The 27561-nt window shown below is 36.6% G+C and overlaps 1 protein-coding gene across 7 annotated transcripts in view; it reads right to left on the bottom strand.

The window, feature by feature from the left end:
• Window positions 1-27561, bottom strand: part of LOC121296784 (lipopolysaccharide-responsive and beige-like anchor protein) — a 295937-nt gene that overhangs the window by 3759 nt on the left and 264617 nt on the right. For 5 of the 7 annotated variants that reach the window (XM_041222596.1, XM_041222603.1, XM_041222566.1 and 2 more), the window contains 7 exons: window positions 26260-26452; window positions 23081-23143; window positions 17735-17890; window positions 15088-15255; window positions 5437-5538; window positions 4758-4954; window positions 44-195 (listed from right to left, as the gene is read on the bottom strand). In XM_041222596.1, coding sequence (XP_041078530.1) covers window positions 44-195; window positions 4758-4954; window positions 5437-5538; window positions 15088-15255; window positions 17735-17890; window positions 23081-23143; window positions 26260-26452 — 1031 coding nt within the window. The remainder of the gene's footprint in view (window positions 1-43; window positions 196-4757; window positions 4955-5436; window positions 5539-15087; window positions 15256-17734; window positions 17891-23080; window positions 23144-26259; window positions 26453-27561) is intronic. The other 2 variants (XM_041222620.1, XM_041222611.1) reach the window with 1 other exon arrangement.

The following is a 27561-nucleotide window of genomic DNA, read 5'->3' as shown; positions in this document are numbered from 1 at the left end:
TGGCATTCTTCAGTAACTGTTAAGTCACTGGGTAGTGTCTTACCTTTGGTCTTGTGACATGGCCATTGACCTGATCCCAGCATCACATCCGGGGTATGTGAACAGCTGCTTAAGGTTGTGAATCTGCCAGACTGTCAGCACTCCTCCATCTCCTCCAGAAAGTAGGTACTGTCCATCACGGCTCAACAGTATTGCCTGATGGAATGATTTAAAAAAAAAAAAAAAATTAAAAATATATATTTGTTTGCCAGCTTTATCTTATTTATTCAACTCTGCCCTCTAAGGATGTAAGGAGTGGAATGGTTAGTTCAGACTTGATCCTAGCCCACCTTCTTTCTTTTTGGGGGGTGGGGGGAGGGCAAGAAAAAACAATGTAATGTCTATCTGTAGAGGGGTTTATTAATGTAGACACCTGTGACCTGACCATCAGGAACTGGGCTGAAACTGCTGGTGCTCTTGAAATAGACATCCCTAACTGCAGCCAGATGGAAAGACAGTCAGGACCCATAAGAGATCAAATGTAACAACCAGGCTTCACAGCGGGATATACTATAGAATATTTTGGCTGGGTTTCCTTGTACCATAAGGATTATATTAAAATGCAAGCGCCTCACCAGGGTGTAAAAAAAAAAAAAATTTGCACCCACTGGTAATTGTCAGAAAACCAGCCAGCCTTGTCCAAGTTCTTGTAAGGTGGCTCATTGTAAACACGGCTTAGCAAGACTATTATCAAGAATGTGGCTGGTTTCTTAGAATTTTGATAATCTGCAATTTACATCTGTAAATAAATCCACCAACTAAGGTACATGCATATAAATGTCATTAATGCATTTCTGTATGCTGACACAGTACCAAGGCTTCCAAAATCATGAATTCTAAATAAGATTTTTATTTTTTTAGACTTGTCCTTCTGAATTAAATGATCTGTTAATATTAATCCAGCTGTATCCAGAACTTTATGAGATAACCTATTTATAAATACTTAAAGATGAAGAAAAAAGGCTAAATAAATAAATACACACACATCTGTTTTTATTTACTCTTATGAAAGAAACCAAAAGATGAATCTAATAAAACATAGCTGAATTAAAATTGTTCATTGGGATCACAGAGTGTGTATAATTATTTTATACGACCAGACTGCCTACTGAATCTTTTGTGCAATCTCATCAAGTGTATCAATAACAAATGCTAATCACTAGACATGGTTATTACAAGGAGAACAGCACTGCAGTTTGCACAAAGTAATAAAAAGATGAATCAGATGGGGTGAAATCAATTCAGCCTCCCCTGAGTTCTGTAACACGTACAGTTTCAGTCCCAGGCTCAGAAATAACAATTTGCACTGCAGAATTCTGTTAACCTTTGAGTCTCGGTTCAGTGGAGTTCTAGTTCTACTACAGGCTTTTTAAACAGTGTCTAGTAACACTTAAATTCAATTCAAAAGTGTGCGTGCTTATTAAATATGTTCGCACGCTACAGGATTTGATACTGAATCAAAATCATATTTAATTTCAATTATCAAGGCTCCTGAGTAGTACTACTATGACTGCTACTACTAATAATAATAATAATAATAATAATAATAATAATAATAATAATAAGCATTTAATCCATTGCCAGCTCAATATGCAGAAAATAGGTTAGATTTTTACAATGGCAAAGAAAGGCTCGAAGCTCAACCACCATCAGCACCTATACAATGAAGTGGAAGTATTAGCAGTTTGAATCTACATTCATTAAATTCAACATGGCTATCAAGTTTACGTATGATTCTACTGGCAATGGTTATGCACAAAGAACTTGTGGCGAAAACCACACCCATATTCACCAAGCTCTTGGAGACACCTGGTGTGCAAATACTGTTGTTATATTGTATGGTTTGCACCTTGGCTTCACTTAGGCAAAAGTCTAAACTCAACGAGAATATGCGAAATTGCCCTGTGCGATTTGGCAGCTTTGATTAGTAATACTAAATTAGCTTTCTAGCCAATGACTGTCCATGCATTCTCCCGAGCTGGCAGGTAGTGCATGAGAAGTGTGAAGTCTGGTTTTCCTTTCCAGCAGACCGGTGCTCACGCTATAAAACAAGAGAGCAGCCCCTCACTGCTCTGTGCTCGATGGGAATCTGGAAACTTGGCACATCGCTGGGGAAGCCCAGGTGGGAGGGCAGGGCACATAAATCAAGAACATTTCTCTGGGGCAGGCTAATGAGCCTGGAACACTCTGGAAGGAGACTTCTCAAAAACTCCAGCATGGGCGCCCCGAGTCAAATATCAAAAGATCTTAATAATACTGAGTAATGTCACACATGAGCAGAATGCCAAACAGCCAGACATAAGGTTTTTATTCCAAGAACTATCTGCTATTTTGTTTAATTTTTTTTTTTATTATTTAAACGTTTACCATACAAATATGCAAGTCTAAATGACTGCATTATTATTTCACTGCACAAAAAAAAGAAACGCTTTTAATAACATTATTCATATCGGAATAAACTTGAAGACTGTAATCCTTTCAGCACGCATGCTTGTTTCCAAATGAGTCTGCCTGTATGCTGAAATTAAGATTTATTTTACTCTACTCTTTTCCTCTCACTCAAGAAGGATTTTATTATTATTAACACATGTATTAATTTATGTTAATCGTATATATCAAATATACTACTTCCAAGAAAAAGTTTGTCAGGTATAGCTCAGTGTGTGTGGACCTTTCATTGGGGAAAAAAATAACCCTTGTAGTGTTGCCATTACCAACACTTCTCCCACATGCAGAACTGCAGAACAAAGCAGAGTTAAAATACAAAATAAACTGCTTAAAATCAGAAAGAGGTGATCAAGTTCAACAGAGACAGCATCAAAAGCAATTAATACATTGATTGTAAAAAAATATGCAATATATTGGGCCCTAGTCACAAAGCTTTAAGTCAAGCTTTGACCAGTTTTGACTGATTAAACAAAATTGTGCATAAAAATGTTGTAGGCTGTTGTTAAAGAAACCACCAACAACAGGGAACAGTTTCCTTAAATTTATTTTTTTAATCCATCAACACCAGTTATTTGATGTAGTACCAATGCTCCATGAGAACAAAGGACTCTACAAATAAAAACACTGCTGAAACAAAAAATTAAACAGGTTATAGTTCTGGGTTACAAAAGTGCAGAAGGGCCTTTAAAATAAAAAGCAGGTGTGAGGCTCTGATTGCGTCTCGGAGTTTTCCCAGGCAGACCGGAAGCCTCACAGTAATTTTCTAGTGCCGTGCTGGATGAATAAGAAACCTGTCCTCTGTGCTTGATGATTGTAAATGGTAACCCCTTGTCAACATCCTGCAATTTTCCCCGCGCCCTGACATATGAAACGCAAATCAAAGAACTTTCCGCCATGCTGGCCTGGACATTCTGACCTGCAAGTTCCCTTTCGAGAGGGAGAAAGCCACTTCGAAAGTGCCTGTGGGCAGGTAGCCTTCATTTCAATTGCAGTTCTTTAATCATAATGTTGCTGGCTTGCATGATAAAGAGCAGGGGCCCTGGGAAAAAAGGCTGTGGACTGTTTAAGGCTACAGTCCAATAAGGAGAAAGAAGGTACATCTGTGTTTTTTTTTGTTTTTGTTTTTTTTTTTAAGCTTAAAAACAGAACTTCTGGTGCCTCGGGCAGCATTGCCCCAGCCCATCAGGAGTGGCTGTAACACTGCAGGGATTGTTCCAGATCTGATAGACTGTCAGAGTAATGCCAGCAATCCACCAAGAATCACACAGGGCAATCATTCACAAGTCACATGTAACAGGAAATCCATCATGTATAAACATTTCTCTTTCTTATAGAACGGCTACAACTTAACAATACCAGTTCAGTCATTGTATGACCTTTCTACCAAATGTAGTGCAAGACAACATATCTGCAAGAACTGACAACAGCGATCTAGCTACGAGCATCATGAAAAAGCAAATCACCATGACCTACATCTACTGTATGGTTATGCTGAAGAATTGTGACATTGAACATGGACCGAATGACAAGAATCCCTTTATATCCCTGAATCCTGATGAACTCAACATCTTGTGCTAAAGAACCCCCTAACCAAATCAGATAACCCATTCTCTAGATAAATGTAAACTATACAGTGTGTATGTCGCCAGGGATACATGAAAGTATTGTGTTCAGCAAGATCATAAAATGTACTTGTTTGTGAGCAACTATAGAACTTATTTAGGCACATTCCTAAATTAAATTCTTCACTGAAGCCCTTGCTCAGAATATTTCAGCTTCATCAGCAGCTGTCTGGGATAGTTCTGGGATCATTTCTCAAAGGGTTATTCACGCATCAGAACTTAAACATGATAATGAGAGGAGTAATCCTCCACTGTGTCCTGAAATGCCCTATAAAAAAATAATAAATCACAATAACAATCAGAAGAAGGAAACAAATTATTAGATCCTTCATAAATTCACCCTAAATCTGTACAATGAATACACTTGTATACTGCTTAAAACAAACGTTGTTGCCATTTGGAAATGAAGCAGAAATCAACAGAGTTGATAGTTTGAGTTTGCAGATTTACATTTCAGGGTTAAGAACAACAGAAGCTTGCCAGAGTAATTCCTCTGAGCCGTGGTCTTGCATGTAGCTGCAGGAGATCTCACACATATCACTCAACTCTCATAAGCAAGAGCTGACTTATAAAATACTAATTATGGGTAGGCATAGTGAGCAAACTGAGTCAGCCTCTATGCCGAGCAGATTTGCCACAAATACACACCTTGACATTTTCCTCCACTTCCATGTGGCCCAGCAGCTTCCCGTTCACACTGAAAATGCAGAAGAGACCCTTTTCATAGTAAACCACGCAGTGCCCTTCAGTAGAGGACTGGATGAGTCTCGGCCATACAGAGTTTACCGGGCTTTCCAGGGTCCGCAGGAGATCTCCATTCATAGAATGTATCAGGCATGGACCCTCTGAGAAACAGACAGGAAAAATACATTTAAAGTAATTAGGTGTCAGGCTCTTTTGAATAGGGAATGCTAATTACAGCTGTGAGAGTGTGGGCACCTTTTACCACTCTTACTGAGCTCTGTTCATTTTGTTCAAAGAAGTCAAGTTCACATGCAAGTGCCCTTTTTAAGCAAGCAAACTTCATGATTAGATTCCCAGCAATTCTGTACTAAAGAATAGACTCTGCAATAAAGTCTTATTCTTTTCAGCGAAGTTCACCAGACAAAATTACATTTTTATGAAAAGCATAAAAAAGGATATAAACATTACACAATAATGAAACTTAAAAGCAAGTGATTGAAGTCAATCTCTTTGTTTACACTAGGTAATTAAAGGCAATATTACGATGCCAGCATTATTCTTTTTCCAAATATTGTGTGAGTATTAAATGTACTCAATTTGTTTATGATGAAACTGTATTTTAAGATAAACACTCATAGCTTACCTTTGGAGCCACTAATGACCAGGCCCAGTTCAGCACACACAGCTGCACAGGTAATCTCACAGTCATGTCCCGTCAAAATAGCTCTGGGTGTGACGAACTCGGCTGAAACAAAAGGTCACATGATGAGTCTCGCTGTAGTTTCTCTAGTTTGTTGTAAGCCAGGGGTGTACAACCTGTAGGTCCATCAGACTAATAAAAAACACACGCATACACACACATACACATACATATATATATATATATATATATATATATATATATATATATATATATATATATATATATATACATACATACACACACACACATACATATACACATATACACACACACACACATATACACATATATATATATATATATATATATATATATATATATATATATATATATACATACATACATACATACACACACACACACACACACACACACACACACACACACACACACACACACACACACACACACACACACACACACACACACTTTTTAATGTTTACTCAATTTAGGTTTCAGACAAAAGGCCTTTGTGTTGAAAGAAAAGTAACATTTTCATTTATGTGCACTGCAGTTATGGGGTTTCCATTTCAACCATACAGTAGGTTGAGTGTTGCATGGTAAAGGTCTCAATGGTTGCAGGCGAAAAGGAAAAAGCCACTCTTAGGAAAATGTCACAAGGACAATCGCTTAAAGTTTGCAGAATGGCGTTTAAATGATGGATATGAGTTCTAGTCAAAGGTTTTGAGGAGTGATTAAACAAAAAAAAAAAAATCGAGCTATTTGGTCATGCTGATAGTCGTTACGTTTCGAGAAAGTCTGGTGAGGTGTACAAAGAAAAGAACACCACACTACTGTCAAGCATGGAGGTGGTAATATCCTTCTATGGGGCTGTTTTTTCTTTAATGGCACAGGAAATTTAGTTCCAATACATAGTAAAATGGATTCCATAGCATACCAAGAGATATTGGCCAATCATCTGAAACCATCCACTACAAAACTTAAAGCACTACTGGACGTTCCAACACAACAACGATGCAAAGCACACATCAAAATCTACTTCAGAATGGTTAAAGAAGAATAAAATCAATGTTGTGGAATGGCCTAGTCAAAGACCCAATCTAAATCAGATTGAGAATATTTGGTATGAGTTAAAGAAGGCTGTGCACAAGAGAAGTCCTCGGAATTTGAATGAACTGGAACAATTTTTCCTTGAAGAATGGTCAGAAATCACTACAGAAAACCAAAAGCTAAATGATAAATGTCAGATTGGCAGGTTATTGCTAAAGATGCCTCAACAAGCTATTAATTTCATTTTCCTTGTCAGGGTATGAATTTGCATTTTTGGAGTTCTGCAAAAAGAATTGCTGCAATAAGTAACTTTCAACATTTTCCTCATCCACAAAAGCAAAACTTTTGCTACTAAAGATTTTTCCTAAAATTATTTGTTTTCGAGAAATGATAAATGTCAATTGGGGTATGTAAACTTTTGACTACAACTGTATATATATATATATATATATATATATATATATATATATATATATATATATATATATATATATATATATATATATATATATAGATAGATAGATAGATAGATAGATATCTATATCTATATACATATATATATATATCTATTACACACGCTAAGTAATGCCCTTGTTTTATAACAAACATGGCCACTGTACCCCAAAAAATTTATATGTGTGTATATATATATATATATATATATTATATATATATATAATATATATATATATACACACACACACCCACACACACCAACATACAACGTAAGTGAGGTTCTGTCTGAAGTGCAGGAACGCTTGGAGTAGGAGGGGCTGTGTATTACATCAGTCAAACAGCCTATGGTCGACAGATACGGACAACAGGAGCTGCAGATGATTGGCCGGGGAGTTGGAAGAGGTGGGGCTAACTAAAGACCAGTGAAAGGGAGTGTTTGCTGTTGTTGTGAAGCAGAGAAAAAAGGCAAATAAAACAGAAACAGAATTAAAGATAAAAAACAGAAAAAAAACTGGAGGATCTGATTAACTTTTCATGTAATGTTGATTTGGAATAAAACCTCAGTTTGGGATTCTGAAAAGTTCAACTAAGATTTGGTGCACTTTGAAATGATTCAAATCGAAATTGAAGTTTAGCTTCAAATTGGGATTTTTGCTTTTTGTACTGCATTTTAATTCTTTAACAAATTGGATTACAAAAGGCTGAACACTGCATACACGAGATGAACAGGTACATGTAATTCTACTTTTATTCACAATCAATCACCTCATTAACTTACTTCAACAGTTTATCCTTCATTTTGATTGTCCTTTTGCTACAACAAACCCCTCGATATAATGAACAAAAGGCTTGCACCCCAACAGGTTCGTTATAGTGAGGGTGTACTGTATGTCTAAATTGTTAACCTCATAAGTCCCTACAGTAGACACTAGGGGGAGCTGTTCAAACATATTGGTGAAGGAAAAGCTGTTTTGCCGTTAGTGTATATGTGGTTGTGTGAATGGCACCGAAACAAAATTACAAACATTTGCATAAAGTTGTAACAAACACCAATACATTTGACACTCATGGAATTTGAAATCGTTACTGACAGGATGAATTCCTGAAAATGAGTTAGACGCAGGAATAAGTAACCCCAGATGCCTGTGGTTTTGAATGCTATTGATATAAATCCTGTTTTTCAGAACAAACTAGAAAACAACTGATCTTGTGTACATGATCTACAACCACAGTCTTAGAAAACCTGGGTTATTAAGTTTATCATGGTGATTTATAGATTGGCTGGTCTGACTTCTTTACCTTCATGACGATTGAAACACCAGTGCATAATTAAGCGACAGAGCCTGCCAATGCAGGCTCTGCCGTGTGGTAGATGACCAAGACTGGAGTTATGCATTCCGAGCTGTAATGAGGGCGCTAACAAAACAACGTTGTTATTATTATTATTATTATTATTATTATTATTATTATTGCTAACATTTATTTATTGGGTTCTTACTCTTAATTATTATAATTTATCTGGACATGTACAATTATTGAATAGTCTGTGTAGTACTGAGTCGGACTCAAAACTAGTTGTTGAAGTAGGCAGGGAGTGGATTGGCTGGTATGGATAGAACAGAAACAGGGTTGGCAATCTGATTGGCTGGTGTTGTGTGGTTCCAGTCGATGACAGAATTGTGTACAATCATGTCGAACCTGTTGATTTGCTGTCCAGTAGCTGCGAATTGAGCCTTCTTTACTGTGTCCTGTCACAGACATGATTTCGCTTGTCTCTAGACCAGCGTCAGAAAGTATGTTTAAGTAGCTTTTTATGTTATCAGATTAGTTGTAGTTTAGAATGTTAAGGGAAAAACCGGTATGTATGCGCAAATTGATTTAAAATTGAATTTACAGTTAAGCACTTCAACGTTCAAACGGGCATCTATGCAAAATAGAAGCCCGCTAGATCTGAAAGCTGATTGACTGTTCACACTCAATAGTTTTCTAATTGTTTTTAAGGCTATCCTTGGCAAAACCCAACACTATTTTAATAAACTGCTAATTACCTCTACTAGTTCTTATAATCTTAGATCTCAGACATTTTTCAGTTCCTAAAGTTCACATGGAATTTGGAAAAAAATGCATTCAGTTTTTTTACTCACACTCTTTGAATAAACTTCAGTAAGAACTGAAACTTACTGTCTTGATCCCTTTAAAGGAGTACAAATCAAAAACCGACAGCTATGCAGCTGAGACATGTTTTGTTTTGTCTGGTGCCCATAAACTGTTTCTTTGTATTGGTTGTATTTTCGTATTGGCTTGTATTTATTTTTTATTATATGCCACCTTCTTGACCTGGTCACCTTTGAAAATATATATTTTAATCTCAACAGGACTTTTCTGGTTAAATAAAATAAACACAACAAAACAACAAGCTGAACCTAACCAAGCAGTGCTGCTGAAAGAAACGGGTTATGACTTGAAACGAGACTTTTTTGTCGATCTGCGCTTGTGTCTGTCGATGTGGGTCATGCAGAGTAGCATCACCTTCAGGGAACCTGCCACTAACTGATAGCTTCTGAAAAGCTGACAACTTACAATGCTTTGGGAGCTGTGGTCTGATCAGAACCTGACGGGATGGGTTATTTTGGGAATATTTCTTGGGAGTTCTTAACCTCAGCACTGCCACAAAAAGACACAATCTGTTTCAGTGGCTAGCAAAGCATTGCAACAGACCATATATGCATTTCTAAATTAAACTCCAGATTAATTAAACGCCCAGGAAAAACAAAACCAAACCTGGGAGAATTGTGATGTGAAGGTAATTGTGGAAGAATGGAATGCTTTGCTGGGGTCCAAGACTCAACAGTCTAAAAGCCAAGTCAGAATTCACAATGAAACTAAAAATCTAACAATTCTGCTGTTTCAACTTTAGGAAAATACTTCTTTCATAAAATGTTTAATTGTACACATTTTTCAGTAGAGTGGTTTTATTAGTATTTCATTAAAAATAAAATGAATGCACAACAGTAAAATGTACAGTGAATCTGGCTTATGGTCTTATATCTTCTACTCCATTTATGTGGTCTCTGGGTGCAATGCTGTATGAGGTTAAACTATTAGTAGCCTGTTTAACATCGGTATCTGTTACTGTTTTTCTAAGAAATCAACCCCCATTCATAACTAAACCAGGCAATTTTCATGAGAGTAAAATGCAAAGTTTCTGCAGAGAAAAAGAACCTGACTGCCACCATATCTAAAACATTGTTTTAAGAGCATAAAAAAAAATCTGACAGACCGTAAATTTATCAAATTATTTAAAGGTTAAAATACGTGTTGATGGCAATCATTGTTATTCTTAAAGGCAGCTCAACCTAGACCCATTTAAATATGAATCATCTACCCTTTTAGAGTGAAGAGTCACGCAAATTATTTTCTTTTTAAATCTCCTCAACTTCAAACACACACAAAAGCAAGAGTGGGGGGGTGTACGGGACGGGACAAAAGGGGCATCACCGCTCCTCTAGAGAATGGCTGATTGAAAAAACGTTCTAGGGCTGGTAGGAGTTTTCTCTAAAGGTAACTGTGGGATTATAAAACTCCCTACAAAAACTTTGTTCTGTTTTACAACATCCAGTAGAAGTAACATTTTGCTGACTGACTGATAATTGTCTTGTTTAACAGGGATTTCCTTCTAAACCTCTGCAGCTTTGATCTGATGGAAAAGGTTGCAGTGAACCACTTTCTCAGATACAGTAGTGAGTTCATTAGAAGTTCATTATCAGGCGCCGTTCATTTATCGCTGGAAATAGCTGTGCACCAAGGGTCTTGTAAAAATGAAGAAAGACTTAGGGGGAACAATCCACTGAGTGTTTAGCCAGCAATGTCTGAAGCATGCAATGCCTAAACTTAACCAAAAGCTGACAAAGTTAAGAGGGACGAATAAAAGTGCCACTGGTTGTGGGTTATATTCTTGACCAGAACGGTTTAAGGCTAGACAAAGGTTTAAATGAGCTCTGAGGTGGAAGCTGTAAATAATGCGCAAGACGACCAAATGTTCTACAGATTTATCTCCAACCGAACAAGGTACACAGCCTGTGCTACATAAAAGGTACCAATGGGATTCCATAAACTACTATGTCTTCTTCCATGATACAAAACTGTAAATCATGCCACATACATAGAGTGCCTGACAGGCTCAAACTGACTCTTAAATTCTAATATTTTTTTGTAATAAAATACATTAAATAAAAACAATACTGAAAACTTAAAAGGGGGTACTTTTTTTTTTTTTCAATAAACCGATCTACAGTATATGTACTGCCATGAACAGGCAGTACAATTACAGAGTCTTTTATACCAAATAACTATAGCGCTTAGCTTGCAGAACTGTCAGCATTAAATAGTAAGGCCTTACTGTTGCTCAGTTTACTCAACTGAAAATCACAATCACAGATTAAAATGTACCCTGTTTTATTTATTTTTTTGTTATAAACTAGGTTTTTTTTGTTTTTTTGTTACATATTTTTTAGAATAAAGACATTTCTGTAAGATTTAAAGTCTGTCACCCACTTCTCAGACAACTCAACTGATCCTTAAATTTTTTTTTTATATATGTTTGTATAGTATTAAATGACCCAACAGTACGCCTGACTTGTTTTGTTATTAAGAAGCCTCTTTTTATGTTTTATCGGTCATTGATACTTAGTTTATTTTGCTTTACTCGAATTATGAATGAATTACCATATATATATATTATTGTATTTCCTGTTGCCAAAGAGACCAAGCTGACCCCTTTGCCCTTATCGATGACCTTTGTCAGAGCCAGGTAGAAAGCTGCAAAGATGACTTAAACTATATATGAATCAACCAGCAATTAGAACCTCTAACAACTCAACATAGATGTATGTTACGTAACTGTAAACTGCTGTTCCTTCCATGAGGGACTCTCTTAATGTCAGAGCCGCTTCTAAGGGGAAAAGAGGTTGAAGTTCACTGGAGGAATGTGTCTTAATTATTTGAGCCTCTGGTCATGCTAATATAATGCTACCTCCAGTGATAAATAATACAAGGCGCCTCTCCTTATGGCAGTAACAGCGCTCAATGACAAACTGAGCCTCCAATGCTTTGAGAAACTGTTATTTTAAGAACAACGGAACATCCACAGGTAGTAAAAGAGAAATACTGATTTAATTAAGATAATGTTAAAATCTGTTAAACATATTCTGCTTTTTACATTTTATTTATGTGTTACAACTCCTGGGATTAAAACATGCAGTCAGATTTCTACAAAAAAAGATCAATAAAACTGATATATTGGTGTATCACTTAACCTCTTTTCCATGTGGTGCACATTTGGTTTGGATTAAGTTAACATCTGATTATAATTGTTGATATTTTTTTTTTTTTAACTGAAAAAGGAAAAGGGAGAGTATCATTTACCTGGAATATGCAAGTACTACATCTTAAGAATTCACACTTCTTCCTGAAGAAACTGAACACACATTTCATTATTCAGTGACCTAAAAATCTTTTTTTTTTTTTTTTAATACAGCAATTATATGCTGCTTAAATTATGCACAAATGTTATGCCCAAAACATGTGTTTTAATTATTTCATTCATTTTTATTTATGCAGGAAAAATAAATCTAAAAATGTAGGTTTATTTCTGGGAACTTCCAATGTACGGAAAGTAGATCCCCCTTAATCCAAACTGATTTTCCCTATGCTTGGTAATTAAGCTGTTCCTACTAATTATTTTCTGGCAAGATTAACAACCAGTGCAGCTTTATTCCATATGCTGAGGTTAGTCAAAATAATGGGGTGGGGGGGGGTGATGGGGATAGGGGGGTGTTGGGCTTAGGGTGTATACCCTTTTCCCTTTCAGAAGTATAAAGAGATTCCCCAGTACACATATTTTTTCTCTAGTACTTAAAAAGCATGTAGATCATATACTAATCTGCAGTTTATGGATTATTTACTACTCTTCAGTTTATTCAGAATTAGTACTTACAAACTCAATAAAATACTGAAGTGACATTAAGGAGGGAACCTTACTTATTCATGCTTACTGTTGCAAAAAGAAAGATGACGTAATAAGTCTGGCTATTGCATATTTTTACCACAAGATGGCACTCTAATCTGGTTTATTTCTGGAGTGTGCATTCAGAAAGGCATTTCCTACCTGGAATCTCTTTGGCTACGATGCTTGCCGTTGCGTACTTGAAACGACGTATTTACATATGGAGGAGAATGAATGATACCTGACAGAGCCAAGATGGGTTTTGGACGGCAGAATTAGTCTAATCAATGTCTAGGCATAACAAAATCAAGCCCTTGTATAAACTTCATTAAGGATGGACCAGGCAAATCATCTGTTTGAGGCTCATTTGTAATATAAATTTACTTGGAAAAGGAAGAAAAGAAAGAACTGTGTTTCTAAGCCCTATGGCTAACAGACCTACTTGTGGTTAATGGCAATAGAGCATCACATTATTCTGCCATTTTCCTGAATAGAATTCCACCACTAGCTCTGCTTTTTTCTTTTGATTCTACAGAAGTTTATAAAATGACATAGTTTTTAAAGAGTGTGAAATAATTCAAATGCTGGGGAATGCTTGTAATACTGTAGTTGTATTTACACAATATTACGCAATACCTTTATATACTTTGAAAGGGTTGAAACAAATAAAAAACACTGGTAGATATCCTTCTATCTAAATCACATAAAACACAATGCTATAGTGCTATAAGTAGTTTTTTTTTTTATCTCATTGGTGGACATCTCTGTGTTGTGCTTATTTGTAGAGCTTCATCTGGATATTGGATCTCCTTTTTAAGGTCAATCCTAACGGCAATTAAGTATTCCCACATTTAATGTTGTTCAGCCCCGTATTAAAATGAAATCTGTTTTTCAGAAAATCAAGCTATGTGTTAACCTTTACACAACATACCATTTGTTGCTCAGCTTTGATAAGCAGTAATTAAAACCTACTGTTCTGAGGTGATTTCCAGAGTGTTGCAACGCTTTCTTGGAATGAACTTGTGCTCACCATGGTTAAATTGGTAAATACAATCCAAATTCCTGAGCTTTTCAGACAAGCAACACAAAAAATAAGTCTGACAAAATAATGACAAGAAAATAAATAAACTGGAATTATACTGTACAAGCAAAAATACAGATTATCAATTATATATATATATATATATATATATATATATATATATATATATATATATATATATATACAAAAACATGGTTGCTTTTTTTTTTTTTTTTTTTTACTAGCATTGTTTGTACCATATTTGTTTTCATTTTTACAATCAGCATGTTAATATGAATTATAATGAAATCTATGCATCCATACAAATGAAGTCTGCATTTTAACATGATGCGTTTGTAGTAACTTGTATTGACTGGAAAAATACACCACATTTGTATGGACTGAAAAAATGGTCTTTAAAAGGGCTTCTAAATGAAATACTGATGTGCACCATTAATGCAATTGCAATTTGTCATAAATTCTAGTAAATTTGTATATATTCACTTAATGTGGTGTACCGCATCTAAGCCAACCAAATTAGCAAGGTATGAGTTGCACACAGCAACAGTATGTGTCTGCTGTTCTTTGATCGTGTCCAAAGCCATATGTTATTGTAAGCAAGCTAGACCATAAAATTGTTCTGTTTTATTGACCCCACCACCCCCTTTTGAAATGAATTACCGTCATTGGCTGGTGAACTTTCACATGCCTTTGATTCAGGGCACATTTGTTGTCTGTAGGTGGCTTTTAGAATTCTAATGTGGTGGCATTTAAAAAGTAAATGTCACCGACAAAATGTACAGGAAAAGCTTCTGAAAATACATACTAAAATGCTATTGTACATTTTCTACTACAAAATAATACACCAGTGTAAAAAATAGATTATAAAGCACAAGAATAAAGCTTAAATATACCAAAAATGAGCTGCTAAAAAAAAAACAACCCCAAAAAAAAAAAAAACAACTGTTTGCTGTTCTTATAAATCCTGTCATGTCTAGATTAAACATGCTCTGTACCAGCTTATATAATTGTGAAAGTGGGCTGTAATATTTGTGAAGCAATATCACAAAAAATGGTCCTGTATCTGAGCTGTACTTACTGCCTGGGTTTTCTCCAATGCTGCTGTTCTTGCCGTTCCAATACCAGAGCAGGAGGGTGGCATCTCGGGACCCCGAGAGAACGTAGCAGTCTCCACCGATGTACGATTCAGATCTGGCCAGGCATGTAACCACGTCTCGGTGTCCGAAAACTATCCGAGTCAGTTTACCTGAAAGACAGCAAAGCCCAGGGTTTCAAACATATTCAAAACAAATCAGATGGAAAACAGGATATTATAACCATGTTAATGTCTGCATTAAATTTTGTGTGTCCAATTCTAATTTTCCTCCCAATTTGGAATGCCCAATTGCTTTTCCCTTCACCGCAGCAATTCCCCATGGCCAGCAGGGTTCGCTGTAGACCAATGAGGAGAAACAGTCCCTGCCAGTTTTACCGCCCTAACCCACGGGAGCACCAAAGCCAATGTCTTTGGAGTCCTCAGCGAAGACCGGCTTACTTTGCACAGCCAGGATGCAAACCTGCCCTATATGACTCCCGTTGCACAACACACAGCTGTGCTTCCAGGGACCCCACATATTTTTTAAATGTATTAACCAATGCGTGAAATAATTTATACTCATCATTTTGTTGCTCAGAATTAGACCTCTACGTATTCATTTTCTAAATGCAAATTGTGTGTTCTCATGCAACATATACCCAATTCAAGACACATTTTATTTCACAAATACTTTACTCTAGAATGATCCTAAAACGTTAATGTATATTCTTAGATACATTCTTATTTTATTTTATTTTTTATTTTTAATTGCCAAAATGAAAAACTACCCACACCCTATAACAAGTGAATGAATTAAATACTTAACTACCAACACCCTATCATAAGTGAATTAATTAAATAATTGCATTAATTTATTTAGTTGTATATATTTATTTATTTAGAGTATATATTTAGTTTTTTTAAGGTAAGTTTAAAAAAAAAAAAACAATAATACTGCAATAATAAGTCTGTATCTTTATTAAAGCTTAGTTTGACCTTATTTGGATTCGTCACAGTTTCTGGACAATTTCTCATAGCTGACACAAGCCCCCGCCCCATTCCCTTTTTCTTTGATTGCTTGATTGGATTCATAAATGGGAAACTTGACTGTGGTCCAAGATTTTTGATATTTTCACCCCAGTATTAAAGTATCAAGACTTACTGAAAGCTTCCCAGAGTAATAACAATGGAATTCTGAAGCACCACTATATTAAGAGCAAATATACAATCTGATATTAAGAACTTTAAAGAAATACTTTAAATTTCAGGCAATAGTTCAATCTTTTTTACTCCTATGATGAGGTTCCAACCACACACACACACAGTGCTCCCTTGCTATATACAAAATAAAATAACTCCCTCTCTATAATGCGCATATAGTGAAGCAAAACTAACTTTCTGTGTATTAACCATGCATAAAGCATCATGTAATCAACACAATATTTTTTACAAAAAAAAAAGGTAACATTCCCACTCCTGGATGATTTTAATTAGCAGTTTTTAAACTATAAACAGCCTGGCTAAACGGCGGTCAGGAGTTCAGTACGAAATGACAGACAAGCAAACCAAGTGCGAGAAGGAGAGCGGGTCGGGAGAGGGGAAGAGGGAATGAGCTCGCTTCAGGTTCAGTTGCTGGAGCGGGACTGAAGCGCCTCATCTCTTGGAGAAAGCCGCGGCTCCTCTCACAGCAAAAAAAGTAAATACATTAGGAAAAATAACCACGTAATAGGCCTAATATTTATTTAGTTATAAAACGAATGCTGAATAAGATGTTTGTGTTATAAAGTGCCAGCACAGCTTTTCTTCAGTTCAGATACTGTATCAAAAGAGAGAGACAGAAATGGAAGTTAGACTAAGAAATTGTTCACTCTTTGAACACTGGTACTGCATTTACTGTAGAAATATTACATGACTCACTAGTATAGGGAATTGGGGGACATGCTGTAGGAGCGTTATATCGAGGCGCATTATAACAGACAGCCTTTTAGCGAGGGATCACTCTGTGTGTGTGTGTGTGTGTGTGTATATATATATATATATATATATATATATATATATATATATATATATATATATATATATATATATATTGTGAAATTTGAAATACAACATCTGTGGTCGGGCTACAATGTAGATGTAAATGCGCGTTTTTCAAACCAACTTTAATGGGATGGGTACAAAGCGAGAAAATGCAATGATTTGAAATATCCACAACACACATTTTGTTCTAATTAACTTTAATTAACTTATATTTTTACACTTGGCCCCTGTAATCTAAAGAATTAAGGCAACTGTGAGAACACAACAGCGGTTGGTTGCACAAAATTACAGTGCATAATAATTTTTTAAAACAACCCTTTTTATATTAACTTAGGCAAACAAAGGTAACACTACAGTACAGCCCCCTTCCCCTATTTCTCCTATCCTCACCCCCATTACAGCCCCCTTCCCCTATTTCTCCTCACCCCCATAAAGAGTTGTGTGTGCCTTTAAATTAAATTTAGAACCCGTGTAGATCTCTAAAAAGGCACAATTGGTTTTAAAATGAAAGTAGAGTATGAAGTTGTAACCTGCGAGCCTCATTTGTGACCCTGACCCCTTTCCCTGGTGTTTCTCGTTCGCTGAACATGGAGAAGAATAATGCAATTACCTGAGTCAGTGGTATAGACACGGAAACTCTTATCCCAGAAGCCACAGACCAGGATGAATCGGTTGTCAGCGGTGATCACAAAACATTGGGAATGGATCTGAATGCTCTGGTCCAAAAGGTCAGTGATTTGCCTCCTGTGGGTGCCGACGTTGCTGGCTGGAAAAGCACACACACACACACACACAAATGAGCTGGGAGCCAGGCAGGGGAGTACAATGGTTAAGATGATCGCTGATATTCAGTGGCATGCATCTGCTGTATAGAAGATTGCAACAATTCATATTCAGTTCAGTTCATTTAGCAGTATTACACATACAGTGCAGAGCATTTAATAAATCAGTGTTGAATTAAAAGCAGTTCCCTTAACTCTGATATTTTAACACTGATGAAACGCTACCTAGCACTGTGACGTCAGATAAATAGAAAAGGGAAGGAAACCAGATTAAAGTTATGCTTCCAAGCTGAATGAAATGAAGATCCTACCCAAGCAAGCGTTACTTTTGTAGTTTTTAAGTTGGTTAGGAATAGGTTCGTGTTCATTTTTGATTAAAATGTTTTAGAAATTGTACGGCCAGCACATAATCTTGAATATATATATATATATATATATATATATATATATATATATATATATATATATATATATATATATATATATATATATATATAGCAGCGGTATCATATATATAGGCAGACCGGCTTGTCCGTGTGGACAAACACCTTGACAATTGCCTGAACTGTTAACAGGACTTGATTTCATGCACCATGAGACAGGGTGCTGGGTCTTGGCGCTGAATCAAGTAGTCTACACGGGGGTCACCAGGCGCTGTTCACATGAACCCCATGCGGCTGTACAGGACTCTGATTGGGTGAGGAACATTGTTGGTTAAAGGTCAGTGGGCGCCGATTGGTCAAAGCCTCACATATTTGTAACTGTGTTTTCTGTTTCTGGATCCGAGGGGGATAAAAGAGGGTGTATTCGGTGTGTGAGTGTGTGAAAATTCAGAGTGGAGGATCATGTGCTCTGACCTGTGTTACTTACTGTGAGTCTGTTGCTGCAAATAAACAGCCTACCAGCTATTGAACCAGCTCTGTTGTCAAAACTGCCTTCTTTTTCCGATAGCAATTTCACCCTGTGCTTATCAGTCTGTCAATCTGTCTGTCTATCTATCTATCTATCTATCTGTCTGTCTATCAAAGTTTGTTGTTCTTTTTGTTTTCCACCCAAAGTTTTTTTTCAACACTGAAAGGAGTTTGTGTGCATGTTTCAAATGTATTATTAAAATTAAATTAATTAAAAATAAAAACTTAAATAGCTTGGTTGGATAAGTGTCCACCCTCCTTTACTAGCAATCCTAAAATAGTTCAGATGTAACCAATCGCTTTCAAAATCACACACCAAGTTAAGCGGCCTCCACCTGTGTTAAATTGTAGTGATTCACATGATTTCAAGATACATTCAGCAGTTTCTGTAGGTTCCCTATGCTGGGTAGTGCATTTCAAAGCAAAGGCACAGATCAGGGGATGGGTATAAAAAATATCAAAGGCCCTGAACGTCCCTTGGAGCATGGTCAAGTCGATTATTAAGAAGTGGAAGGTGTATGGCACCACCAAGACCCTGCCTAGATCAGGGCATCCCTCCAAACCGGATGACCGAGCAAGAAAGAGACTGATCAGAGAGGCTACCAAGAGGTCAATGGCAACTTTGCAAGGATTTTATGGCCAAGACTGGTCAAAGTGTGCATGTGACAGCAATATCCCAAGCACTCCACAAATCTGGCCTGTATGGTAGGGTGGCAAGAAGGAAGTCATTACTCAAGAAAGCTGGAAAAACCAATCCTCAGAGTTGGGGAACATTGTCAGAGCAGAAGGAAGCAAGTTTTCTTCCAGGACAACCTTGTACTTGGCTTGATTCATGCGCCCTTCACAAAGACAAGTCTGCCCAATTCCAGCCTTGCCGAAGCACCCCCAGATGAGTCTAATTTTCAGCTTTGCCCAACACCTGGTTGTCTAATGGTTAGACGGAGACCTGGAGAGGCCTACAAGCCACAGTGTCTCGCACCCACTGTGAAATGTGGTGGAGGATCGGTGATGATCTGGGGGTGCTTCAGCAAGGCTAGAATCGGGCAGCTTTGGCATGAATCAAGCCAAGTACAAGGTTGTCTTGGAAGAAAACTTGCTTCCTTCTGCTCTGACAATGTTCCCCAACTCTGAGGATTGGTTTTTCCAGCAGGACAATGCTCCATGCCACACAGCCAGGTCAATCAAGGTGTGGATGGAGGACTACCAGATCAAGACTCTGTCATGACCAGCCCAATCTCCAGACCTGAACCCCATTGAAAACCTCTGGAATGTGATCAAGAGGAAGATGGATGGTCACAAGCCATCAAACAAAGCCGAGCTGCTTGAATTTTTGCGCCAGGAGTGGCATAAAGTCACCCAACATCAATGTGAAAGACTGGTGGAGAGCATGCCAAGACGCATGAAAGCTGTTCTTGAAAATCAGGGTTATTCCACCAAATATTGATTTCTGAACTCTTCCTAAGTTAAAACATTAGTATTGTGTTGTTTAAAAATGAATACAAACTTATTTTCTTTGCATTATTCAAGGTCTGACAACACTGCATCTTTTTTGTTATTTTGACCATTTTTATTTGGAATTTGGGAGAAATGTTGTCAGTAGTTTATAGAATAAAACAAAAATGTTCATTTTACCCAAATACATACCTATAAATAGTAAAACCAGAGAAACTGATAATTTTGCAGTGGTCTCTTAATTTTTTCCAGAGCTATATATATATATATATATATATATATATATATATATATATATATATATATATATATATATATATATATTGTATAGTGCTGTGAAAAAGTATTTGCCCCTGTCTGATTTTCTGCATTTTTTGCACATTTTTCAAATTAATTTGGTCAAATCTTTGTGTTGTAGTAGTATATAGAGGGAGTCTGACAGAAAAAATTACACCAAAGTTTGGTTCTTCTTTCATTTGTTTGGGGTGCAAGGTAATCAAACATGCAATCTTCAGGTGTGAAAAAGTTATTGCCCCCCCCTAGTTAACTCAACCCAATTAAAGGGATAATTAGGGTTGGCTGTTTGAATACTTTGGTTAATAATCAGGCCTGATTTGCCCAGCTCTGCCCTATATAAATCTGACTAACTTTTTACCAGCACCAGCACACAGGTTCTAGAGGCACATCATGCCACGATCAAAAGAAATTCCTGAAGACCTCTGGAAAAAAGTTTTTGATGCCTATCAGTCTGGAAAGGGTTACAAAGCCATTTCTAAGGCTCTGGGGCTCCACCAAACCACAATCAGAGCCATATTGTCCAAATGGAGAAAGTTTGGCACAGTAGTGAATCTTCCCAGGAATGGCAGTCCTGCCAAAATCTCTCCAAAAGCAAGGCGTAAAATCGTCCAGGAAATCACAAAAAACCCTAGAACAACATCCAGGGATCTGCAGGCCTCTCTCGCCTCGGATAAGGTCAGTGTTCATGATTCCACCATCAGAAAGACACTGGGCAAAAATGGGTTTCATGGCAGAGTAGCAAGGCTTGTCTCAAGTTTGCCAAAAAGCACTTGGATGATCCTCAAGAGTTATGGAACAATGTTCTATGGACAGATGAGTCAATAGTGGAACTTTTTGACCAACACGGGCCCCGTCATGTCTGGCAAAAACCAAACACCACATTCCACAGTAAACACCACTTCCATCCAGCTATATATGATATATATAGCTGGATGGAAGAACGACACCAGCAATATCATCCAATATTTATTGTTATGGATATTATTTCATCTGTAAGATACAATGTTATTTATATGATTATCTCCAGATTTCACAGGACGATCGTGTATTTTCATACACCCCATTACTCTTATTTTCTCATTAGTAGACCATTTTATACCCAACAGTACTGTATGTGCTAGAAAGTTGTTTCCACAATTCCAGACCATTTCTAAAAGCTTTAATACATCTAAAGCACCACTGACCAGGGATACACAAAGTAGGCAGGCAGGAAATACTGCCTATTACGTCATGAGGCACCGGACTGTATATTTGACACATTCCTTAGTACTTTCATAAATGAGCAGGTGCAGGATAACTCTGTGGAACGGAACAGTTGTTCATCTTCAGCTAGTATCTTAATAATAACAACTTGTTGGCCCTGGTTGTATAACTAGTCATGCAGAATATACAATGTATACATTAATAATGCTGTGGAATGCAAACAGTCCCGCTGATATTTATCAAGACAAAAATCATTTAGTGGTTAAAAGAAGCAGGGTTTGAATAAAGACATTTCCGTTGAGTAAATGCTTTTGTAACCAGCTCCTGTATTAACACTGTCCATAGTTTAATGAAGTTATTATTCCTGCTTTTTCAGAAAACTATTTCCTCAGATTTTTCAAAGTAAAGTACACACAGATCACACATGTAACAAAAAATAAAAATAAAATCAGAATAAATAACATTTTCATATATAGCTCTGAACATATCTGACCTTTCAAGATTAATGTAAAATGAACTGCTCACGGACATATTTTGGTTGACATGTTTTCATGCTTTCAGCGTGACTATACTGTCTCATTTTAATTTATTCTGCTTTTAATTTTTAAAGACACAGTATAAAGCCAGGATGACAGAATAAATCTGTATTTTTTAAAATGAAAATACAGTGGAAATCAAGCATGTTAAACCAGTATGGGGGGAAAAAAAAACAAAACATAATAATTTAAGTCGCTGTAGAATTTTCACAATTACACATCCATGCTCCCTGCCTGAACAGCAGGCCCATGGGGGGGGGGGGGGGGGGGGGGATTGATCTCCTTAATGATGAAATTCTGGAAACACACACTTTATTTTTCACCTTGCACAACTGCTAGGAGTCCTGCTGTTATTATGAAAATATCCCCCAGCAATGGAGCTGCTGCACTATAAGAGCACCAATTCATCACCGGGCCGCCTCTCTCCTACTCATCAACAAGTCTGAGTGATGAAAAGATCCAATATTGTCCTGACAGTACTTCATGCACATTCTCAATCACACATTATTACAGCATCCATATTCATTTTCACTGACACACGTCCTATCCCTGGTCAAATTAGGCAGTCCGATGAGGAAGGGTGGGCGAGTGGGGGGAATGGGGTTGATGAAATACTGGCACAGCTACAGCTCATTGCATTCCAATTTGCATGCAAATGGTTCATCAAGGAAATTCCATTCAGAGAGAGCACGGGTGGAAAACAACAGTAATCTACACTTCAGGGCCACCATACAGAGTGCAATGAATCGCAGAGGAAGAGAGACAAGTGACAGACCTATCAGAGGATCGATTTCCACTGGCAGCTGGTAGGGCTGGTCCTGGACAGAGCCTTGATGGCCTGGATGAGGGGGAAAAGCAAAACAAAAACAGATGACAAATTAAAAAAAAAAAAAAATGCTGTTATTCAAGTTTTAAAAAGTCCACTTTGTGTGTGCCTGCATTTGTGTCCGTTTAGACCAGAGGCTGTTAAGGGGGCGCCAATACCTGACTGGAAAATACTTTTTCTGACTTCCTGACGATTGTAAAAGTTCTGCGGTAAATGGCAGACTCGGTGGGCCTCCAGGATGATTGACTCAATCAACTACCCAGGTATCACGTTTAAGCTGACCAAACCATGTTAATTCTGACCAATCCCCGTCCAGAGTTTGTGTCGTTTCAGATGTAATCGTAGCTCGGTGTCTATCGCCCAGCCCTCCTTCATTTGAAAGTGCAGCGGTGGCGGGTTTTAATATCAAATACATGTTGTTCACAAATAAAATCAAATAATAAAAAAAAAAATAGGATTTAGATATACCTGCAGTTTATAAATGGGGGGAGTCTTGGCTTTTAGTTTAATTTACATGTTTTGCTGTGTGCAGAATGTAGAAAACAGACAAATGATGGTGAAACATTTTATTAAATCATTTTTTAATAAAAGTTTTAATAAAGAAATTAAGCTAGACAAGCATTAACATTACTATTCGTAATTGCATTAACATTAACAAAGAATAGTTACTTATTAAAATGTTGCACCCTTGTTTTCTTGTTTTTTATTCCGCTGCAGGGGATTTAATAGTCCATTTAGTTGGTTTCACAGCAAAACACACCGCAAATTAAACCCATGGCTGGTTGGCCTATTGTTGTTGTTGTTGTTGTTATTATTATTATTATTACTATTATTATTATTTTCTAAAACCTTAAAAGTTGCATAAAATGGAAACTCTTAAAATTTCACAGCGTTGTAGACGCCAATGGACTTTTGCAACTTTACGACAAACATCACCTTGTTGGACACCACGTATCGCAGAGTGTGTGTACATATATATATATATACACACACACACACACACACACACACACACATGCACACACACACACACACACATGGGTAGGGACTGTCCAAGATGCACGGTGCTCGAAATGAAGCTGATTGGTTAAGTGGTATGGCGGCCATGTTGGATAACCTGTTTAACACAAAAATATCACCTCCTCCAAAACCACTAATCTGATCGAAGCAAAACTTGGCATACATAATCCAAGTATGGTTTTATTTGCTACAGTAAAAAAAAAAAAAAAAAAAAAACATGGCTGCCGTGGGCCAATCACATTTCAGCATTGTTTTAGTTGCATATACTGCGCACAAAATGAATACCGTTGAACAAAAACTCTTGAAACTTCAGAGTAGTGTCTACAACTGAGTGAATGGAAACCAATGGATGGCAACCAATGAAAATGTGTAAATTTCACAATAACTCCTTGGAAGCCGTAAGGTTGCTTGCAATTTCTAGTATTACTCGTATTACTGTAGTAGTAGTATTAATACAGAATACCTTTTATTTCACAAACATAAACACATTGAAATGAGTTGCAGTGATTGTAGATTGAAAGCACTAAGGGCGTTCTACTAGCAAGACCAGACCGTGATATAAATAAAAGGTATACTGTAATAACAACAGTACAATCAGTTTAATTTACGGGGTTTGGCTGTGAAACAATTAAATGGGCTTCCTACTCCACGTCCTTACTTTCTCACTTAAATATGGAATGAAGAATGATAACACTGTGTAACAAAAAAATTATTGTTTTTTGTTCCGGGGTAGTAAGTGTTATTTCCTAATTGCTTATGCCTCAAAAGTATAGAACATGGCTATTATTCCCCACAAACTTTGCTTTTGTGACGAGGACAGTGATATTTCAAAATATCACTATTTCCAATGGGAAAATGGGCAAATGTGTGTCTTTTCGTTCACATAAAGTCAGAAAAAAACAATTAAATAATTGTAATAATAATAAATATTTAATAAATAAATAATAAACTATAATTGTAAATCTCAAAAAGCTACTCGCTTCTAAATCTTTTGTAGTCATCTTTGTATTATTTTAGTATAAATACATGTTAATTTGGATTCATACGTAGTTTTTTTCTGACTTTATGTGAACAAAAAGACACACATTTGCCCATTTTCCCATTGGAAATAGTGATATTTTGAAATATCACTGTCCTCGTCACAAAAGCAAAGTTTGTGGGGAATAATAGCCATGTTCTATACTTTTGAGGCATAAGCAATTAGGAAATAACACTTACTACCCAGGAACAAAAATTGTGTTACATAGCGTAATAAGTGAGAGGTAGACTGGAATTCAGCAGACACATGTTTTTATTATTTTGTTTTGCTTAGTTGTTTATTTATCCTGTGCTAATAAACTGCTGAATTCAAGCAAAAATCTACTGCCTGTGTGGAGTCTGCTTTCATTTTACACGCAACGTTATTTTAGAAAAATCATATTTTTTATAAATATTGTACTGTTTCCTAAAAAGGGGGGGGGGGTCAAGGCAAAAAAAGTTTGGCAACCCCTGGTTTAGACTGCATGCATATCTGTGTTTTGGGAAGAAGTTGATGTGTGGTATGTTTCTTATTTGTGTGTGTGTTCAAAAATCAAAAGTTTTGTGGTTCAAGAGTAGGTCACTCAGCATGCACTTATAAGGGAATGAATTGAGATGGACGTTCATTGGACACAAGCATTTAATATAAGTCGTTAAAACGGTTGAATTATTGAACACTAAAAGTTGGGTCTTTGTGAGTGTTATTAGAAAATCAACAGAAAATGGGTTTTAGATCAAAACAGATTAAAAATTGCAGATAAAATAGGAGTAGTTTTAATAGATTAGGTTTCGACAAGTTACTAGATGACTTTTTATTTACACTGTCATTCACTGGTACCTAATAATGTGCAGATTTCAAATAAATGGGAAAAGCATAATTGTGTTTAACAATTAACACATTTTATACAGATTTCTTTCAGTTGTATTTAATACCTGCTGACATAAAACATGTTAAAATAAATTACTTAGAAAGTCAGCATCTGCACAATCTAATGCTTTCACAAACTAAAAACAGGGAGGTAGCTTTTTACATCTAAATCAAGTAAACAGTATTAGTCATAGTGCAAATTAGGTGCAGAGTGCAGACTCACCACTGAGCCCGTGCCACTTGTTCACAGCAAACAGTCTGTTGGCGGTGACAGTGATGATGGCGGGTGCAGCCAGCCCAGGCTGCGTGTTTGCGGCCACATGAGCCACAGGGGAGTTGGACGGAAACTTGAGCACCATGATGACATCCTGCTGCATTTGTTCAGTGAACATCATTGGTGTCTGCAGGAGGAGATACTGTTGAGTGGCCCGCAACGGGGGAATGAAAACCAAAGACAGGAGGGTGGGAAAGGGAGATGAAAGGAAAGAGAAGCACAGAGAAGAAAGCTCAGGTTAAAACTAGAAAGCCTCTGCTAAAGCAAAGAGTAGCACACAGATCGGGGCGTTCAAATAATTCAGAAGCCTTGTGTAAAAAACTAAGCAGGATTTTAGGAAATAAGTACAGTTCAGGTCATAAGCTTGTAATACACTGAAATACTTCATCTGAATGGTGGAATCAAAAGTTGCGTTGACATTATTACATCATTTGTAAAATATCTGTCAACATACAGTATACAATGAAGATGCTATTATCAAATAATCGTCAACTTATTAAAATTGTTAATTATATATCCACACCTGTCAATGCCATTACAAACAGTAATTAAGAGTGGTTGATATAGCAAGATGAAGAGGGATCAGATAACCTTTTTTTCAAAGTAGTAATAATAATAACAATAATAATAATAATCTATGCTATAGCGTACAACAGATGACGAGCTTAACAATTGCTATGTTTGAGTTTTTATGCTTTTATCTATTATGTAATTCAGCCATTTTCATGAACTGCAAAAAGGGTAATGCAATTTATAGTGGCACAATCCATTTAGTAAAGTCATCACGTATTCATTAGTGCAATAAGGGTGGTGAAACCCACAGAAGTTTGGATCTGAAATTATCTGAACCCCAGGAATGTAGATTTTAGTAAAACACACACCTAATCAAATAGAAATTGGATCCCGCAACCCAGATTAACAAAAAAACAGCAAAATCAAAATAATAAATGGAAGAATTTGCAGCTCCACACCAAATACAAAAAATTAACAGAAAAAACAATGAACCAAAACTGCAGTGCATGATTACAGAATTTAACAGCATCATTCTAAAAAAAAGTGTTAAAGCTACCTAATAGACTAAAAAAAGCTCATTCCACACTTACCCTCTGTATCAAATAGTTATATACAATAATGCAAATAAAACATTAAGTAGACCAACAGTGATTAGAATATACATACAAATAGGGACAACAAATAAATGTATTAATAATGAGAACTACTAACAGGGGAGTGGAGTGGCTGGAGTGGAGC

Source organism: Polyodon spathula, chromosome 2, assembly GCF_017654505.1.
Source record: "Polyodon spathula isolate WHYD16114869_AA chromosome 2, ASM1765450v1, whole genome shotgun sequence".
NCBI classification, from domain to species: domain Eukaryota; kingdom Metazoa; phylum Chordata; class Actinopteri; order Acipenseriformes; family Polyodontidae; genus Polyodon; species Polyodon spathula.
This window is presented reverse-complemented; position numbering and strand designations above follow the sequence as displayed.